The following is a 21733-nucleotide window of genomic DNA, read 5'->3' as shown; positions in this document are numbered from 1 at the left end:
GGATGATCGCGGCAGCTTTCCAATCTTTGGGAATCTCAGACGATACGAAAGAGGTTGAACAGGCTAGTAATAGGGGTTGCAACAATTTTGGCAGATCATTTTAGAAAGAGAGGTTCCAGATTGTCTAGCCTGGCTGATTTGTAGGGGTCCAGATTTTGCAGCTCTTTCAGAACATCAGCTATCTGGATTTGGGTGAAGGAGAAATGGGGGAGGCTTTGGCGAGTTGCTGTGGGGGGGTGCAGGGCAGTTGACCGGGGTAGGGGTAGCCAAGCATGGCCAGCCACAGAAAAATGCTTATTGAAATTCTAAATTATAGTGGATTTATTGGTGGTGACAGTGTTTCCTAGCCTCAGTGCATTGGGCAGCTGGGAGGAGGTGCTCTTATTCTCCATGGACTTTACAGTGTCCCAGAACTTTATTGAGTTTGTGCTACAGGATGCAAATTTCTGTTTCAAAAAGCTAGCCTTAGCTTTCCTAACTGCCTGTGTATATTGGTTCCTAACTTCCCTGAAAAGTTGCATATCACGGGGGCTATTCGATGCTAATGCAGTACGCCACAGGATGGTTTTGTGCTGGTCAAGGGCAGTCAAGTCTGGAGTGAACCAAGGGCTATATCTGTTCCTGGTTTTAAATGTATTAATTTATTTAAGATGGTGAGGAAGGCACTTTTAAAGAATAACCAGGCATCCTCTACTGACGGGATGAGGTCAATATCCTTCCAGGATAACCGGGCCAGGTCAATTAGAAAGATCATGCTCTGAGTACACATCCTGGTAATCTGTCTGGCCCCACGGCCTTGTGAATGTTGACCTGTTTAAAGGTCTTGCTCACATTGGATATGGAGAGCGTGATCACAAAGTCGTCCGGAACAGCTGGTGCTCTCATGCATGCTTCAGTGTTGCTGGCCTCGAAGCGAGCATAAAAGGCATTTAGCCCGTCTGGTAGGCTCACGTCACTGGGCAGCTTGCGGCTGGGTTTCCCCTTTGTAGTCCGTAATAGTTTGCAAGCCCAGCCACATCCGACGAGTGTCAGAGCCGGTGTGGTAGGATTCAATCTTAGCCCTGTATTGACGCTTTGCCTGATGGTTGATGGTTTGTCTGAGGGCATAGCGGGATTTCTTATAAGTGTCCAGATTAGTGTCCCGCTCCTTGAAACGGCAGCTCTAACCTTTAGCTCAGAGAGGATGTTGCCTGTAATCCATGGCTTCTGGTTGGGATATGTATGGTCACTGTGGGGACGACGACATCGATGCACTTACTGATGAAGCAGGTGACTGAGGTGGTTTACTCCTCAATGCCATTGTACGAATCCCGGAATATATTTCAGTCTGTGCTAGCAAAACAGTCCTGTAGCGTAGCATCCGCGTCATCTGACCACTTCCGTATTGAGCAAGTCACTGGTACTTCCTGCTTTAGTTTTTGCTTGTAAGCAGGAATCAGGGGATAGAATTATGGTCAGATTATCCAACTGGATTGCGAGGGAGAGCTTTGTAGGCGTCTCTGTGTGTGGAGTAAAGGTGGTGTAGAGTTTTTTTTCCCTCTGGTTGTGACATGCTGGTAGAAATGAGGTAAAACAGGTTTAAATTTGCCTGCATTAAAGTCCACGGCCACTAGGAGCGCCGCTTCTGGATGAGCATGTTCTTGTTTGCTTTTGGCCTTACACAGCTCGTTGAGTGTGGTCTTAGTGCCAGCATCGGTTTGTGGTGGTAAATATATGGCTACGAAAAATATAGATGAAATCTCTCTTGGTAGATAGTGTGGCCTACAGCTTTTTATTTTATTTATTTAACTAGGCAAGTCAGTTAAGTACAAATTCAGACAGACCCAAGTCCTTTCTCCTGCACAGTAACACATTGTTCAGAGCCTCTAGCTCAGGGCTGATGATTTTCCATATAATCTTTAGCTGATGCCAGGAAGTTGAGGGAGGGAGGGAGGGCAGGGAAAGTACAAGGGGGGTGAGGGAGAAAGGCCAGGTAGGGCAGAGAGGAAGGGAGGGGGATGAGGGAAGGAGGGCCAGGAGAGAGGAAGGAAGGTGAGGGAGGGCAGAGAGAGGCAGGTGTTAAAGCAACAAAAAAATACCATGACTGAAATTTAAGTCGATCTCAGATTGATTGTCTGCGGGGCCAAGTTGTCCTCACCTTTCATGTAAAAAAGTAATGACCATAATGGTTTTTGGGAAAGATGATAATTGTTATTATGTTTTAATAAAAAATCATAAAAAATGTACCCCGTTTTCTCCCCAATTTCATGGTATCCAATTGGTAGTTACAGTCTTGTCTCAACGCTACAACTCCCGTACGGACTCGGGAGAGGCGAAGGTCGAGAGCCGTGCATCCTCCAAAACACAACCCAACCAAGCCGCACTGCTTCTTGACACAATGCCCACTTAACCCGGAAGCCAGCGGCACCAATGTGTCAGAAGAAAAACAGTGCACCTGGCAACCATACACTGCGCCCGGCCCGCCACAGGAGTCGCTAGTGCACGATGGGAGAAGGACATCCCTACCGGCCAAACCCTCCTCTAACACGGACGACGCTGGGCCCATTGTGCGCCGCCCCATGGGTCTCCCGGTCGCAGCAGGCTGCGACAGAGCCTGGACTCAAACCCAGAATCTCTAGTGGCACAGCTAGCACTGTGATGCAGTGCCTTAGACCACTGTGCCACTCGGGAGGCCAGAGGAGAATTTTGTACATGTATTAAACTGTGAGTTTGACTAATTCCAGTCCTCTTGCTTAGGGGTTCCGGGGTCCTCGCCAGGATCATTTCTATGTAGAAGGACTTTTTGAAAGGACATTCTTCTCCAAATTGTATGAAAATAAAATTATGCTGACATATAATTTTCACCTCCAGAAATTAGTCCAATAACATATAGGTAAAAATGATGTTATTTTAACATATTGGACCATGCATATAACCCATGCATGTTCTATATCAGGAACTCAGTTGGGGTCTCAACTTACTGCTGAGTTAGAACAACAGAATACACAAGGTGCAATTTCCAAATTGGGTTGTGCATCAACAGTTTGCCTCTTGTTATGTCAGTCACTGACAGCCCATGTCAGCAAAAATGTTTTAGATTGGTAAGTTATTTTTTTATTTATCCCTTATTTTACCAGGTAAGTTGACTAAGAACACACACATTTACAACAACGACCTGGGGAATAGTTACAGAGTAGCGGAGGCGGGATGAATGAGTCAATTGGAAGCTGGAGATGATTAGGTGGCCATGAAGGTATGAGGGCCAGACTGGGAATTTAGCCAAGACACAGGGGTTAACACCCCTACTCTTATGATAAGTGCCATGGGATCTTTAGTGACTACAGAGAGTCAGGACACCCGTTTAATGTCCCAAACCAAAAGAAGGCACCCTACACAGGGTAATGTCTCCAATCACTGCCCAGGGGCATTGGGATATTTTTTTGACAAGAGAAAAGAACACCTCCTACAGGCCTCCATCACCACTTCTAGCAGCATCTGGTCTCCCATCCAGGGACCGACCAGGACCAATCCTACTTAGCTTCAAAGGCAAGCCAGCACTGGGATGCAGGATGGTATGCTGCTATCTAAACTTGCAGTAATCATGGTCGAATTACCAACCGGGGGGCCCCCATTGACTTTGTTAGTCACTCTCACTCTGATATATTAAAAACTGGAAAAAAATGTGGCGAATTGCAGCAAACTTGCTTTAAAACTGCAACATTACGGACGACGACACAATTTGACTTACAGTGATTCAGATTTTTTTGTAGCCCCCACCCCCATCAATGTTGCCCATACTATCAAATCCTGGAAGTGAGGGAGGAGACTGAGGGAGGGCAGGGAGGAGGTGAGGGAGGGCCAGGGGATGAGGGAGGGAGGGCATGGAGAGAGGGAGGGGGGTGAGGGCAGTGAGGGAGGGAGTCAGGGAAGGCAGGGGTGTGAGGGAGGGAAGGAGGAGCATGGTAATGGCTGAAGCACTTTAACCTGTCCCTCTCATACGACAGCAGTCTGGACATGCCTTATCTTTCCCAGGCATGAAATACACATTCACAACCACAATATCTGTGTGCCCTGTTCTGCTGTTGGCACAGGGAGAGGGTAAAGTGAACACTGAAACACAGAAGAAGTGTTTTCTTTGCTGGATGGGGTAAGAGGTGAGGGGGAAGAGAGAAGAGGGAAGTGTGAACTTCCAAAATGGCAGATCAGGGCCAACCACTCTTTTTAGGTTATGGCTTGGTGAATTTGGTTTTGTTCACTTGGTAGGTCACCAGACAACTTCAAAAGCTTTCATTGGGAACCACAATTGAGTTGTAGGGTTGAGCCATGTAAGCCATGTGCAGGTATGGATAGCACCGCAATTCACACGGATCTAGGGTATAAGTGTGTGTATGCGTGTGATTGTGTGTGTGTGTATGCGTGTGATTGTGTGTATGTGTTGGGGCGGCAGGTAGCCTAGTGGTTAGAGCGTTGGGCCAGTAACCAAAAGGTTGCTGGATCGAATCCCCAAGCTCACAAGGTAAAAATCTGTTGTTCTGCCCCAGAACACTGTTCTCCGGTAGGCCGGCATTGTAAGTAAGAATTCTTAACTGACTTGCCAGGTTAAATAAAATAAAAACATTGTCACCCACCTCGATTGTCTTGCTCCAGGCGTTCCTTCTTCACGTCGCGGGTCAACTCCCTCAGTCTCTCCAGATCCTGTTGGTACATCTCCCTCTGTCTCTCCAGCTCCTCTCTCTTCTCCTCCAGCCTCCTGCTCTCATCCTCTCTCTGCCTCAGCCTGTCCTCTGCGGCCTCTGCCTGCAACCGGTGGCACTCCCGCTCCCTCTCCCAACGAGCCTGGGTAGAAACAAGATTCAACTTGACTAAATGCAGACTGGAATAATACTGCATTAAGTAAAAGTCATAGGGTGAGTTTGAGGTCATCTTGTTTTGGTGGGAATTATCACGATCTTATTAATGTAGTTCCCTTTTACTAGTATTATGAGATTTAATGATCTAGATAGTGCAATAGTAATGAAGACGACCTGGAGGGCGACCATAAATCTAATTTTGACTGTGTCCCACCTGCTCCTGTCGGTGCAGTAATAGCAACTTGTGGAAGCTGGCCAGCTCCTCCCTCTGCAGGGCCAGCGTCCTCTGTTTCTCCTGCTCCAGGAGCACGTTGCCACGGTGACCGCCGGGGAAGGAGGCACGCTCAGTGAGGGAGGTGCGCTGCAGCTTGATGTGGCTGTCTTGCTGGGTTATGATGGCCTAAAGGGGGGAGACCGGTGGAGAGGAGGAGATACGTGGGTCAACTTCTGGAAAGCATGAGGCTTGTGGTCACAGTGTGTGGAAGACTGATTGTTCATGGCCCAGTCACACACAGACACACACAGGGCTGGAGCAGAGCCACATGCTGGTATGAGCATGTAAGTGGATGTGGAGAGGTAGTTACTGAGGGTATCTAGGGAAACATGAGTGAGTAGTGTTGTTTTGTTCACTTGCAGGCTGTAGAGTCTCTGAGACAGCATCAACACCAGGTCAAAGAACTAGGGAGACTAGTTCTTTAAACTCTAGGTTTAAACACTATGGGACTGTACACCTGTGAGAGTATGCAGGTCATGGAAGAACTGGGACATTTCCAGCTTTCAGGAATTGTGTACAGATCCTTGTGACATGGGGCCGTGCATTATCAAGCTAAAACATGAGGTGATGGCAGCGGTTGAATGGCACGACAATGGGCCTCAGGATCTCATCACAGTATCTCTGTGCATTCAAATTGCCATCGATAAAATGCAATTGTGTTTGTTGTCCGTAGCTTATGCCTGCTCATACCATAACCCCACCATGACATCAGCAAACCACTCGCCAACACAACGCCATACACGCTGTCTGCCATCTGCCCGGTACAGTTTAAACCGGGATTCAGCTGTTAAGAGCACACCTCTCCAGCGTGCCAGTGGCCACCAAAGCCGAACTGCAGTCAGGTCAAGACCCTGGTGAGGACGCTGAGCACGCAGACGAGCTTTCCCTAAACTTTTTCTGACAGTTTGTGCAGATATTCTTTGGTTGTGCAAACCCACAGTTTCATCAGCTGTCCGGGTGGCTGGTCTCAGATGATCCTGCAACCAGATGTGGAGATCCTGGGCTAAGGTGGTTACACGTGGTCTGCGGTTGTGAGGCTGGTTGGACTTACTGCCAAATTCGCTAAAACGACGTTGGATGCGGCTTATGGTGAGAAATTAACATTTAATTTACTGGCAACAGCTCTGCTGGACATTCCTGCAGTCAGTTTGCCAATTGCACACTCCCCCAAAACTTGAGACATCTGTGGCATTGTGTTGTGTGACCAAACTGCACATTTTAGAGTGGTATTTTATTGTCCCCAGCACAAGGTGCACCTGTGTAATGATCATGCTGTTTAATCAGCTTCTTGATATGCCACACATGTCAGGTGGATGGATTACTCTTTCATTACTAAGTAATGACAGCATAAAGTAGCTTTTGTTCTGTCCCCATTCAGAATAATGGGTCATCTAATCTATTTATCTGGAAATACTGGTACAGTTTGCTACCTAACTAACCGTTCAGGTTGAGAGTAGCCCTGAAGAACATTTCTGAATGACCTGGTGTGATGCTCTTATCACTGTTTAGTCAACATAAGCTACACTGGACAGGGAGTGTGTTGCCCTGGTCACCCTGGAACTTAAGTTGTGGCTGTCTGTCCTTTCAAGACATTTTCTCATCCATTTTTGCTGTGTTTGTTAACGTGAGTGAGTATGTGTGTGACCCACCGGTGGCTGCTCCAGGGCCTGGCTGGCCTGAATCTCCTTGAGCTGGGTGTCAGAGCGGGCTCTCTGGCTCCTGTCTCTGGCCTTGTCCCCTCCACTGTAGTTCTTCTTCTTCACACTGCCTTCTAACACCACAAACACACCACATACACACACACACACACACACTTGGATACACTATGGGAATTAGGGCTGGGACGATACCAGTATTGCAATAATCGTTAGCATCGTGGCAAGGAAACATAACACAAAGCGCACTTAACTTCTTTAGGAAAATAGCCCTAATGTTGGAAACAAACATCCTTATGATGACATCCCAAGTCACATTTAAGCTATAGCACACAATATTTTCTGGTATTGCATCAGCCCTAATGGGAATACAATGGTGATAGTGCACATGTAGACCAGGGCAGGCAGGTGGAGGGGACTTACTCTTCTGAAGGTTCTCCACTGGAGAGCGCGAGCGAGATGGAGGCAGGTAGAAAGAAAGATTAATAATGATGTTTTAAGAAAGAACAAGAGTAATGAGGACGAAGCTAACCCTACTATTTTTACAGTTGGGTACAGTTGCAATCTGTAATATAATGTTTTTTTTGGGGGGTGATGCCTGTTTTGTATGTTATTTTGGCATTAATACGTGTCACATATCAGTTTGCAAACAACGTCAATTTTTGGGGGGGTTAATAAAGCTGCATAAATGCTCCAAAATGCAGGTGTTTCAGCCTAGCTCAGTGCTTTCTGTGGTGATGGGGCAAGCCAGCGGAAAATACGGAGTGTAGGGGTTGGTAATGTTCTCTAGTTGCGCTGTGATTGGCTCAGTGTTCTGTCACTCAAGGGGACACTACGTCACTGACAAATCTAAGGGTAGAGCTCGAAAAGTCAATCACCTTGGGTGCTGCCATAGAGTTACATTAGAAGTGCCCATCCACGAAGGCTCAAGGTCATTGGCCACACATAAAATGATGTCAAATCACATTATATCTACAGCAGCTTTGATTGATCATGTCAACATCATATTTCAAAATCTTAGCTAGCAAGCTAGCAGTCATCATCATGAATCAGGTCGACAATCTACTGGCAAATCCTTTTTAATCCTTGTCATATGAAGAGAAATAATGAAGAGAAATTATAGATAAAACGTATCGGTATTCATCGGACACTGGACAAACATTACACAACAAGTTGGAAATTGCAAATTCAACAATGAGTGGTATGGAAGGAATCAGTGGCTAACTGCAAGCATTGTAAAGCAATCACTAGCCTGCTATTCAGTGGAGTGATGTGTGGTCCCAAGTCTTGGTTTAAGGGTCTCTTTTCCAAGCTTATAGGGATAAATATTCAACATTGGCCATGGTGTCAATCCAGCATGACTTCTGTCGGGCTCAAAACAGATGGAATCTCAGAACTGGAAAATCTGATTTCAGTGAGTTCAAGACAACTGGGAACCCGGGAAAAAAAACGGGCTCCGACTGGGAAAATACGTTTTGAACGGTCATCCAACTTGGAATTGCAAGTCAGGAACTAGGGCCTCTTTCTAGAGCTCTGACCTGAAGATCACTGACGTCATTCACGATTCAACCTTGTTTTTTTCCCAGAGTTCCCAGTTGTCTTGAAAGCACCATAAATCCAAAGAATGGCGGACTTTGATAACAAAGTTTGAGGACAAAATTTGCCCACGTACAACTGCCGCGCCACCTTCCTGAGTCCAAAAATGTCTTGTATGCTGCTGCATAAATTATGTAATATGCCAGGGATATATGTATACTGTAGCTAAGAAAGTAATACTAAGTGTATGTTGTGTAATAAGCTGTTAGTAGCCGATGTGCCTCACCCTAATAATTTGGTCCCGTTTCCCCTCCTAATTTCACCTACTGTTTTGACTTGGTGGTGCACATGTAGCCTATAGCCTGTTTTAGAGAAATGTAATCATTGAATATTATAAGAGCTTTCACTGTCTGCTTATATGCCCCCTTTATTTATCATACGGTTCTGACTTGGTGTACAGGGAGAATACTGTAAGAAGGCCCATGCACTTGAATTCTGTCGCTGTACATTTCAAAAGTGCTGAACAAATAATTATATTGACTACATCCGTCCTAGCTCGCTCATTAATGTCTTAATCGAAATTACGGATTGCCTCTTATCCGCTCCTCGTACCCTTAAGCCATAGTTTGTACATCTCAATTGTCAGTAGAAACCACATTTCTTTAAGCAAGTCAGCCATATCAGCAGTTTTTTTTTAAAGGCAGTAAATGAGGCTGAATTAACTGTTTTGCTGCCAGACAAGGCTCTGCTGGTAGCCAGGTGTAGCAGTGGTAAAGACTGCTGTTGGGACAGCTTTATTTATGTCCTAACAGTGTTTGGCCACCGTTTGTCACAGTTATAGTGCAATTAATGTATTGTTTAGTGTTGTGTAGTGGGTTTGCTGGCATGCATCTCAAAAGTAATTTTTTTTTTGTTTGCCCCACCAAGTTTTACATGCTAAAACTGCCACTGGTTGGGTGTCTGTATGTAACAAACTAATCTAATCAAAGTCTGAATGATTTGTGAATTACATTAATAATTTGTTGTCTTGTGTTGGATCAAAAACCTATACACTATAACAAAAGCCAGTGTATTGTATTCTGTACTGCACATGTTGTGTCTGTTGTACCTTCAGTGATGGTTCCCTTGAGCAGCGTCTCCCCCTGGTGGAGGTCTGAGGCGTCACCACGCAGCAGCAGATGGGAGCGTGAGGCCATATCCTCAAGACCAGCCACGGACTCTGCCATGTCTGCAAACAGCTGCAGCTTCTCTGTCAGACCTGCCACGATCTGGCCATCCTTCTGGCTCAGACTATCTGGGAGAGGAGAGAGGGACAGAAGAATAGAGTTCTCAATGATCAGATTCACCTAAATAAATGGAATACAAGGAAGATAAACATTGAGCAAATGTGAATGTTGTTGACTGGTGCATGAGCAAACCCTTATGGCCTAGCATCGACATTACACTACTTTACAAAGATAGGTGGTCTGTCTGACTGTCTGACGTTCCGTCGTTAGTTACCTTGGAACTCTTTGAATTTGGCGGCTCGAGCCTCCTCCTCCTCACTGAAGAGCCTCTCTGTGTGTCGACAACTAAGAGAGAGAGAACAGAGAGAAGAGAGAGGAGAATGAAGAAAGGAGAATAGAGAGAGGAAAAGAGTTAGCAAAAGAAAGAGCGAGTAAGAGTGAGAGCAAGAGGGAGTGAGAGAGAATGAAAAAGGGAGCAAGACAGACATACACTGAGAGTAAAAAACATTAGGAACACCTTCCTAATATTGAGTACCCCTTTGCCCACAGAACAGCCTCAATTCGTTGGGGCATGGACTACAAAGTGCTGAAAGTGTTGCACATGGATGATGGCCCATGGTGACTCCAATTCTTCCCACAGTTGTGTCAAGTTAGCTGGATGTCCTTTGGGTGGGGGACCATTCTTGATACTCACAGGAAAATGTTGAGTGTGAAAAACTCAGCAGCGTTGCAGTTCTTGACACAAACCGGTGTGCCTGGCACCTACTACCATACAACGTTCAAAGCCATTTACAGTTGAAGTCGGAAGTTTACATACCCCTTAGCCAAATACATTTAAACTCAGTTTCACAATTCCTGACATTTAATCCTAGTAACAATTCCCTGTCTTAGGTCAGTTAGGATCATTTTGTGTGTGTGTGTGTGTGTGTGTGTGTGTGTGTGTGTGTGTGTGTGTGCGCGCGTGTGTGTGTGTGAGACCCGTGTTCTGAAGGATCATGCCATCTCACCGGTTTTGACTAGATGGGATGCCGCTAATGTCAGAAGTGACTTTTCGCAGCAGATAAGGAGAATTAACATAGCAGGTTAGGAAAAATTCTCTCCAACGGGACTCGAATATGCAAGTTTTGACATCACACTGACATTAAGTACATTCCTTCTAGACATGACCCATCTCACAAACCATCCTATAACCCTGCGGACACATCCCCTCTCCTGCCAACTCACCACACCTGAACTCATTCTACTAATCACCCTTCCTCTCCCATTTCTCTGGCCAGCTTGTTTTACCTCTGTGTTTGTGGTGGGATGGGGCAGCACAATTCCTTTGCCTTTTGTTGGGAGTGAGATGACTAAAGTAAGTACATTATATTGTGTAGCAGTAATTGTACTGTAGAACCCATGTATATTTATGTTGTTTGCAAGCTCATAGTTTGACCTAATGTCTGCACTGGCCTAGTATGTTTTCTGTAGCATAACAAGTAATAGCCTTTGTTAGTCCTAACTTGAGTATTGGTGTATTGCTGGTGTAGCCTACTTTATATACTAATGTTATTAGTATATAATAACACATAGCACTGGTCAGACACTTATGCTAATGTAGTCTGCCCTTTGGTATTCCTTTCAGACCTACCACCTATATCACCCATTCCATAGCTCTATCCTAAAACAACCAGAACTGGGAAACCTAACCTTTGACCGTCCTTCCTGCATTCTTATAGATGCACCACAGTGTCACCATCACTCCTCAACCTAGCTTAAGATACAGTCCACCCTAGTCCTTTTCTTTAACCTGTGTGTGTGTACCTCTCCACTGCCTGGCGGAGGTGTGTCATCCAGGTTTTGCGCTCCTCCTTGGAGGCGGTGTGGATCTCGTACATCTCAGGCTCATTGGGGGAGGCACAGATTAGGAACATGGCCTTCTCTTCGTGGGCCACCTCCCTCACAATCAACTTCTGGAGGGAGATCACTGATGGCTTGTTGTCCTGAGGGAGATACAGAAGGCAGCTCAAAGTCAAATTGAAAGAAAATTACAACAGAAAGCTAAGGGAAAGGGGGATACCTAGTCAGTTGTACAACTGAATGCCTTCAACTGAAATGTGTCTACACATTTAACCCAACCCCTCAATCAGAGAGGTGCGGAGGGCTGCCTCAATCGACATCCACGTCTTCGGGGAACAATGGGTTAACTGCCTTGCTCAGGGGCAGAACGACAGATTTTTACCTTGTCAGCTTGGGGATTTGATCCAAACACACCTGACTCCAATTATAAACTAATCATGATCTTCAGTTTAGAATGCAATTAGTTTAATCAGCTGTGTTTGCTAGGGATGGGGAGTATGACACCACTCTGGCCGGCGAAGACTGGAGTTGCCCATCCCTCTTTCTAGACAGATATACAGACGACTGCTGTATTTACAGTGAGGGAAAAAAGTATTTGATCCCCTGCTGATTTTGTACATTTGCCCACTGACAAAGAAATGATCAGTCTATAATTTTAATGGTAGGTTTATTTTAACAGTGAGAGACAGATTAACAACAAAAATCCAGAAAAACGCATGTCAAAAATGTTATAAATTGATTTGCATTTTATTGAGGGAAATAATATTTGACCCCCTCTCAATCAGAAAGATTTCTGGCTCCCAGGTGTCTTTTATACAGGTAACGAGCTGAGATTAGGAGCACACTCTTAAAGGGAGTGCTCCTAATCTCAGTTTGTTACCTGTATAAAGACACCTGTCCACAGAAGCAATCAATCAGATTCCAAACTCTCCACCATGGCCAAGACCAAAGAGCTCTCCAAGGATGTCAGGGACAAGATTGTAGACCTACACAAGGCTGGAATGGGCTACAAGACCATCGCCAAGCAGCTTGGTGAGAAGGTGACAACAGTTGGTGCGATTATTCGCAAATGGAAGAAACACAAAATAACTGTCAATCTCCCTCGGCCTGGGGCTCCATACAAGATCTCACCTCGTGGAGTTGCAATGATCATGAGAACGGTGAGGAATCAGCCCAGAACTACACGGGAGGATCTTGTCAATGATCTCAAGGCAGCTGGGACCATAGTCACCAAGAAAACAATTGGTAACACACTACGCCGTGAAGGTCTGAAATCCTGCAGCGCCCGCAAGGTCCCCCTGCTCAAAAAAGCACATATACATGCCCGTCTGAAGTTTGCCAATGAACATCTGAATGATTCAGAGGACAACTGGGTGAAAGTGTTGTGGTCAGATGAGACCAAAATGGAGCTCTTTGGCATCAACTCAACTCGCCGTGTTTGGAGGAGGAGGAATGCTGCCTATGACCCCAAGAACACCATCCCCACCGTCAAACATGGAGGTGGAAACATTATGCTTTGGGCGTGTTTTTCTGCTAAGGGGACAGGACAACTTTACCGCATCAAAGGGACGATGGACGGGGCCATGTACCATCAAATCTTGGGTGGGAACCTCCTTCCCTCAGCCAGGGCATTGAAAATGGGTCGTGGATGGGTATTCCAGCATGACATTGACCCAAAACACACGGCCAAGGCAACAAAGGAGTGGCTCAAGAAAAAGCACATTAAGGTCCTGGAGTGGCCTAGCCAGTCTCCAGACATTTATCCCATAGAAAATCTGTGGAGGGAGCTGAAGGTTCGAGTTGCCAAACGTCAGCCTCGAAACCTTAATGACTTGGAGAAGATCTGCAAAGAGGAGTGGGACAAAATCCCTCCTGAGATGTGTGCAAACCTGGTGGCCAACTACAAGAAACATCTGACCTCTGTGATTTCCAACAAGGGTTTTGCCACCAAGTACTAAGTCATGTTTTGCAGAGGGGAGTATTTACTATTATATTATTATTATTATTATATTATTATTATTATATTATTAGTGGTAGTATTTATATAGTATTTACTTATTTCCCTCATTAAAATGCAAATCAATTTATAAAATTTTTGACATGCGTTTTTCTGGATTTTTGTTGTTGTTACTCTGTCTCTCACTGTTCAAATAAACCTACCATTAAAATTATAGACTGATTATTTCTTTGTCAGTGGGCAAACTTACAAAACCAGCAGGGGATCAAATACTTTTTTCCCTCACTGTATACTGAACAAAAGTAAAAACGCAACATGTAAAGTGTTGATCCCATGTTTCATGAGCTGATATAAAAATATCCTAGGAATGTTTCATATTTACAAAAAGCTTATTTATATAAAAAAAATCACATTTGTTTACATCAATGTTAGTGAGCATTTCTCCTTTGCCAAGATAATCCATCCACCTAACATTTGTGGCATATCAAGAAGCTTACTAAACAGCATGATCATTACACAGGTGCAGCTTGTGCTGGGGACAATAGAAGGCCACTCTAAAATGTGCAGTTTTGTCATACAACACAATGCCACAGATGTCTCAAGTTGAGGGAGCGTGCAATCAGCATGCTGACTGCAGGAATGTCCACCGTAGCTGTTGCCAGAGATTGAACTTCTTAAGGCTAGGCGTCCCGCTAACGGGACAACATCCGGTGAAACTGGAGGGCACGCAATTCAAATAAATTATGGATATTAAACATTTAGGTACATATCGGTTGAAAGCTTAAATTCTTGTTAATCTACCTGCACTGTCTGATTTGCAGTAGACTTTACAGTGAAAGCATGCGATTGTTTGAGGACGGCGCCTCACATCAAAATATTTTTCCACCGGCACTGGTTTCATAAATTCACAAATAGCGACTAAATATTCACTTACTTTTTGAAAATCTTCCTCTGATTTGTCATCCAAAGGGTCCCAGCTATAACATGTAGTGTCGTTTTGTTAGGTAAAATCCTTCTTTACATCCCAAAAAGTCTGTTTAGTTGGCGCCATTGATTTGAGTAATCCACTCGTTCAACATGCCAAGATAGGAATCTGAAAATCTAGCCCTAAACTTTGTTTCAACAAGTCAAAATATGTTTCTATTTAATCCTCAGATACCCTAAAATGTAATTAAACTATAATATTTCATACGGAAAGAAGTTTGTTCAATAGGAAAGCAATATTAGCAGGTGCATGTCCTCTTCATCGCACGCGCACGTACACGAATTTCCAAGTCTGTGTTCCTTTAGTAAAAAGCATTACTCTTACTCGTTTTGGAAGAAACAAGCCTGAAACCTTGAACAAATACTACTGACACCCAGTGGAAGCCATAGGAATTGCATACTGGGAGATAGATTTAATTATTTCCTTATATGTTCCATTGTAAGAGCATGGGCTCTCCAAAAAAAAATCTGGTTGGTTTTTCTTTGAATTTTCTCCTCCCATATCTATTGTGTTATAGTCTCCTACATTATTTTAACATTTCTACAAACTTCAAAGTGTTTTCCAATGGTACCAATTATATGCATATCCTGGCTTCAGGGCCTGAGCAACAGGCCTACTTTGCTTACTTTGGGCACGTCAGTCAGGTGGAAATTGAGAGACAAAAGGACCCTAGCCTGAAGAAGTTCTCTACCATAAGCAGCCTCCGTCATTTTAGAGAATTTGGCAGTACGTCCAACTGGCCTCAGAACCGCAGACCCCAAGTAAACACGCCAGCCCAGGACCTCCACATTCGGCTTCTTCACCTGCAGGATCGTTTCAGACCAGCCACCCGGATTGCTAATGAAACTGTAGGTTTCCACAACCAAATAAATTCTGCACAAACTGTCTTAGTGAAGCTCATCTGCGTGCTCGTCGTCCTCACCAGGGTCTTGGCCTGACTGCAGTTTGGTATCGTAACCGACTTCAGTGAGCAAATGCTCACCTTCGATGGCCACTGGCACGCTGGAGAAGTGTGCTCTTCATGGATGAATCCCAGTTCCAACTGTACCGGGCAGATGGCAGCCAGCGTGTATGGCGTTATGTGGGTGAGTGGTTTTCTGATGTCAACGTTGTGAACAGATTGCCCCATGGTGGCAGTAGGGACAAGGAACACAGTTGCATTTTATCAATGGTAATTTGAATGCACAGAGAAACCATGACGAGATCCTGAATTCCTGCTCTGGATTGATGTATACGTTAGTGTGTTCCAGTCCTAGCCAATATCCAGAAACTTCGCACAGCCATTGAAGAAGAGTGGACGACATTCCACAGACCACAATCAACAGCCTAATCAGCTCTATGCGAAGGAGATGTGTCGCACTGCATGAGACAAATGGTGGTCACACCAGATACTGACTGGTTTTCTGATCTGTAACCAACAGATGCATATCTGTATTCCCAGTCATGTGAAATCCATAGATTAGGGCCTGATGAATTTACTTCAATTGACTGATTTCCTTATATGAATTGTAACTCAGTAAAACCTTTGAAATTGTTGCGTTTATTTTTGTTCAGTATAACTTTCTGTCGAGTTAGTATGCCATATTTGTCAGTGTTTTCCAGAGTGGCAAAACTCAAGTTAGTTATGTTACATGGTGAAATTAACTGACAAAAATTATCGTCTCACCACAGTAGAGAAGACATATCTCTGGTCTTTCTCTTGGAGTAACAACAGGACATCTGACAGCAGCACAGCGAGAATATCTGAAATGAAAGGAGTTTCATTTTTAGACCTGTGTGAGATCAATGCAGACAGAAGAGGTCACTTCAGACTACGGAGATGCAGCCTGAGGAGAGGTAATCCTGTTACCTTTGAGTCTGCCAGAGGCAGCCTTGTGGTTGACGGTCCCATCGTGCAGCAGCCTGCGTCTGCCCAGGGCCAGGTCCTCTCCGCGGAACACATGGCCATCTTTGATCTTGCCCAGAGACTTGGGCTCCATCTTGTGGGCGATGTCTCGGAGGCGCGAGGCCTTCTGATGGAGGTTGACCAGGGCATCAACCTGGACGATGCAGTCTTTGATCAGACCCAGAGACCTCGTCAGCTCCTCATGCTCCTCTGTGCCCACTGGAGGGAGGAAAGAAAAGACCCAGGTCAACTTCAGACACACTGGGTCGATTGCAACGAACGGGCAAAACTTAACATGGTTGAGGCTGTTCTGAGGGCAGAAGGCGGTGCAACTCAATATTAGGAAGGTGTTCCTAATGTTTTTTTACTGTCAGTGTGTGTGTGTCTCTCTCTTCTCTATACTCTTTCTCTGTTTTCCACACACAGGTTCTTTGGGGAGTGGGGGGCGTGTGGTGCAACTGTATTAGGAAGGTGTTCCTAATGTTTGGTATACTCAGTGCTAAAAATCATCTCCTCATGAACCATGCGTCAGATTCACTCCAGATTTTGTATTTTGACTTATGATTGCACATAAAGGAAGATACTGTAGTTCCTACATGCTTGCTTTGTTATCCAACTGATATTGTGTCCTGTCATCTTGTGATCCACGTGCTGCTCGCAGCTATATTTGTATTACTTATTGTTAATACTGTCTTTGGTGTGATTATCAATGCACAAGCACCTTTTAACCCACTCCTATCCGCGGAGGCTCCGCAGAGGAGGAAGTGTAGGACCATCCTCCTCAGTGAATCTCAGAACTTAAAAGTCAAATGTTTCAAAAGTTCTCCTTTTTAGAAAAAACTATACTAAATATATTCACGTCACCAAATAATTGATTAAAATGCCCTGTTTTGCAAGGAAGGTCTAGAGTAGCCTCAACAGCACTCAGTAGGGAAGCACCATGGTATAGCCGGAGGACAGCTAGTTTCCATTCTCCTCTAGGTACACTGCCTTCAATACAAAACCTAAGAGGCTCATGGTTCTCAGCCCCTTCTATAGACTTACAAAGTAATTATCCTCTTCAGGATCGGACCCGTGTTTTCAATTTTAGCCTAAAATTACATATACAAATCTAACTGACTGTAACTCAGGCCCTGAAGCAAGGATATGCATAGTCTTGGTACCACTTGAAAGGAAACACTTTGAAGTTTGTGGAAATGTGAAAGGAATGTAGGAGAACACAATAGACCTGGTAAAAGATAATACAAGAAAAAACAACCGTTCGGTTTTTTGTTTTATTTTGTAAAATCTTTGAAATGCAAGAGAAAGTCCATGTATTATTCCAGTGCAGTTACAATTTAGATTTTGGCCACTAGATGGAGGCAGTGGATGTGCAAAGTTTTAGACTGAACCATTGCATTTCTGTTCAAAATGTTGTATCAAGACTGCCCAAATGTGCCTAATATGTTTATTAATAACTTTTCATGTTCAAAACTGTGCACTCTCCTCAAACAATAGCATGGTATTCTTTCACTGTAATAGCTACTGTAAATGGGACACTGCAGTTAGATTAACAAGAATGTAAGCTTTCTGCCAATATCAGATATGTCTGTCCTGGGACATTTTCTCTTTACTTACAAGCTCATGCGAATCGCATTAGCCTATGTTAGCTCAACGTCCCCTGGGGACCCACCGATCCTGAATAAGTTATCCCTCTAGAGTCTGACGGGGAAGGGGGTTCTAAGCTAACATATGCACTTTAAAAAAAAAAAAGATGGTCATACCAAGGACTATTTAGCTATTTGATTTGACATTTTAAGACCCCTTAAGTTATCAAAAAAATGTATTAAATTATTGGATGAAACATTGAATTTGGCATCATGCTATTAGCCAATAGAAACGCATTGAATAACAGATTCACTACGTGGAACAACAGTCCCATATCTGAGAGCTATAGTATTTTTTGTACATGTATTTATCCCATTATTTTCGGCACTAAACTATCTCCATATACTTCCATTCATTAATTATTATTTTTTTTTACTGGTACCGGGGACCTTCAGACGAGGCTTGTGGGTGTCCTAGAACCAAAACGGAGAACGCCATCCTGTACTTTGTAGGCCAAACCGTTTGAACACTACAGGCGTTTTTGTGAGAAGACCAGATTTTTGGGATGTCTCATGGTCTGACAAACACCGCTCTAGCACTGCCATCGGCAGATGCGGTGGATTGAGACGCAACCCATACAAAAAAAACATGTAGTATAAATGGATGGATTTAAAAATATATATATATATTATGTTAATCAAATTCACACTGGGGTGTGGAAATCGTAGTCTAAGAGTTATGGAGCACAAAATCAGTGGCCCGTGATGGTTGCAACTGAGATCAGCTGAGCGGGTGATATTTATTTTTTCATTAAAGGTTTAATGATTACCTTGTTAGTACGCTGGCCAGTGTTCATTGCAATAGGCCATCTCTGAACGTTAGGGAGAAATAATGCTATTCTTTCTATTCCAACAGTCTTTGAAGTTCCTGTCACAAAGACCTTAAGTTGAGGCTAGCGGAACGCCTCGCCAATATCCAATGGAAGAGCGTGGCGTGAAATACAAAAACCTCAAAAATGCAATAATTTCAATTTTTCAAACATACGACTACTTTACACCATTTTAAAGATAAGACTCTCGTTAATCTAACAGCATTGTCCGATTTCAAAAAGGCATTATGGCCCCTTTTCCACAGTGAAATAGGCTATAAAAAGCTGTGCTGTTATTCGACATTTTTATTGTGAGCCCTCCTAATTTGCGTGGATGAAATTTGGACACCCAATCTATAGGCTTCTGTAAGGCTTAACCTGCCGAGTTGATGTATGGGCTTTAGAATGTTTAATTAAAGTCTATGCCTGGGCTTTTCTCCGTTTTATTTTACAATTTGTATCATGTTAAATATTAGCCACCGTCAGTAATATCCACATACATTTATCACTGTCACTTTAGTGTTCATTTTCTTCCATTTGAAACTTAGATTTTGCATAATTCCATGCCGTTTACCTTTCATTCCTGAGGGTCGCTAGCATTAGTGGATCATATTAGGCTAACGAAACGTTGTGCAATAATTTGGGACATGGAGCCTATTTTAATCATTATGCAACCGAGCCCATACGTAGCAGGTCAAACCTGGAGCATGGTTCACAACGACTGTACCGTTGTCATACAGTTCCATGATAAGTGAGAATTAGGTTAGATTTATAGGACTACACTCATTATGCATTTGGCAGCATTGCCTTTAAATTGTTTAACTTGGGTCAAATGTTTCAGGTAGCCTTCCACAAGCTTCCCACAATAAGTTGGGCGAATTTTGGCCCATTCCTCCTGGCAGAGCTGGTGTAACTGAGTCAGGTTTGTAGGCCTCCTTGCTCGCACACGCTTTTTCAGTGCTGCCCACAAATTTTCTATACGATTGAGGTCAGGGCTTTGTGATGGCCACTCCAATACCTTGACTTTGTTGTCCTTAAGCCATTTTGCCACAACTTTGGAAGTATGTTTGGGGTCATTGTCCATTTGGAAGACCCATTTGCGACCAAGCTTTAACTTCCTGACTGATGTCTTGAGATGTTGCTTTAATATTTCCACATCATTTTCCCCCCTCATGATGCCATCTATTTTGTGAAGTGCCCCCCCCCGGTTGAATGAAATGTATTCAGAGTGCAAGGTAGTCACACCTGCAGAGCACGTTACGCGACTGAATAATGTAAGTCTGAATACCAAATACTGAGAAGTGGGTAGGAAAGACATAAATTCCTAAGTCGGGATCGGGTCTCCTTACCTTCTGTGTTCTGCAAAATGCGTTCCACCAGCACTGGGTACTTCGTGATGCGTTGTGTCACCAGGAGAATACACTCTGTCACTCCTAATCTTCTCACAATGGAAAAATTGTTGATTTTCTGGAAGAAAAAGCTACATATTCTATACACAGTTCATAGACCATGTAGTGTAATCTGTAAATATTTCTGGATACATACAACTGCTGAATGTGGATAAAGTCTCATATCTTCTTAAATGGCCCACTGTCATTAATGTTCCTTTAAGTTAGCACATAGTGGATTGGACAGGATTTGTCAATGTCTCTATTATCGTAGAACCAAAAACTTACCCGTATGAGGTTTTGGAACTTCTTGTTGTGTAGCTGCTCCTTGTAATAGCTGACAGCCTCTGTGTGGCGGCTACAGAAATCACCATAGCTCTCCTTCATCCGCTCCCCTATCTCACCTGAAAACTGGAGAGGAGACAAGGATGAGAACAGTCTCAGTATTGTTAGTCTTCCCGGGCTCCTCTGATCACCTTTCACTGACAAGTTTTTAATTGTAGGCATTTTTTATAGAGAGGGAGACAGATAGTAGGGGCATAGACTGAGTGGCCGAGACGGGACTCGAACCCCCAACGGCAGGGGAGCATATGCGATCCGGAGTTGGCAGCTCAGGCTTTGTTTACACAGGCAGCCAATTCTGATATTTTGCCACCAATTGGTCTTTGACAAACGATCAGACAACTTGCACATAATTGGGAAAAAGATCAGAATTGGGTACCTGTGTCAACATAGCCTTTGACCACTACACCAGACTCCGGCACTTTCTGACAGGTTCACTGAGTGCACAAAACATTAGGAACACCTTACTAATACACTGCTCAAAAAAATAAAGGGAACACTTAAACAACACAATGTAACTCCAAGTCAATCTCACTTCTGTGAAATCAAACTGTCCACTTAGGAAGCAACACTGATTGACAATAAATTTCACATGCTGTTGTGCAAATGGAATAGACAACAGGTGGAAATTATAGGCAATTAGCAAGACACCCCCAATAAAGGAGTGGTTCTGCAGGTGGGGACCACAGACCACTTCTCAGTTCCTATGCTTCCTGGCTGATGTTTTGGTCACTTTTGAATGCTGGCGGTGCTTTCACTCTAGTGGTAGCATGAGACGGAGTCTACAACCCACACAAGTGGCTCAGGTAGTGCAGCTCATCCAGGATGGCACATCAATGTGAGCTGTGGCAAGAAGGTTTGCTGTGTCTGCCAGCGTAGTGTCCAGAGCATGGAGGCGCTACCAGGAGACAGACCAGTACATCAGGAGACGTGGAGGAGGCCGTAGGAGGGCAACAACCCAGCAGCAGGACCGCACCTCCGCCTTTGTGCAAGGAGGAGCAGGAGAAGCACTGCCAGAGCCCTGCAAAATGACCTCCAGCAGGCCACAAATGTGCATGTGTCTGCTCAAACGGTCAGAAACAGACTCCATGAGGGTGGTATGAGGGCCCGACGTCCACAGGTGGGGGTTGTGCTTACAGCCCAACACCGTGCAGGACGTTTGGCATTTGCCAGAGAACACCAAGATTGGCAAATTCGCCACTGGCAACCTGTGCTCTTCACAGATGAAAGCAGGTTCACACTGAGCACATGTGACAGACGTGACAGAGTCTGGAGACGCCGTGGAGAACGTTCTGCTGCCTGCAACATCCTCCAGCATGACCGGTTTGGCGGTGGGTCAGTCATGGTGTGGGGTGGCATTTC

At 44.4% G+C, this 21733-nt stretch overlaps 1 protein-coding gene across 1 annotated transcript in view; it reads right to left on the bottom strand.

The window, feature by feature from the left end:
* Positions 1–4599: 4599 nt before the first annotated feature.
* LOC106583932 (rho guanine nucleotide exchange factor 18-like) overlaps positions 4600–21733 on the bottom strand; it is a 31463-nt gene continuing 14329 nt past the window's right edge. Inside the window, exons 5-15 of the mRNA XM_045705889.1 lie at positions 20318–20440; positions 19991–20108; positions 16151–16405; positions 15968–16044; positions 11324–11502; positions 9795–9865; positions 9403–9588; positions 6753–6874; positions 5460–5507; positions 5044–5229; positions 4600–4815 (exon numbers count right to left, since the gene is read on the bottom strand). Coding sequence (XP_045561845.1) covers positions 4600–4815; positions 5044–5229; positions 5460–5507; positions 6753–6874; positions 9403–9588; positions 9795–9865; positions 11324–11502; positions 15968–16044; positions 16151–16405; positions 19991–20108; positions 20318–20440 — 1581 coding nt within the window. The remainder of the gene's footprint in view (positions 4816–5043; positions 5230–5459; positions 5508–6752; positions 6875–9402; positions 9589–9794; positions 9866–11323; positions 11503–15967; positions 16045–16150; positions 16406–19990; positions 20109–20317; positions 20441–21733) is intronic.

This window comes from Salmo salar, chromosome ssa23 (assembly GCF_905237065.1).
Source record: "Salmo salar chromosome ssa23, Ssal_v3.1, whole genome shotgun sequence".
In the NCBI taxonomy this organism is placed as follows: domain Eukaryota; kingdom Metazoa; phylum Chordata; class Actinopteri; order Salmoniformes; family Salmonidae; genus Salmo; species Salmo salar.
This window is presented reverse-complemented; position numbering and strand designations above follow the sequence as displayed.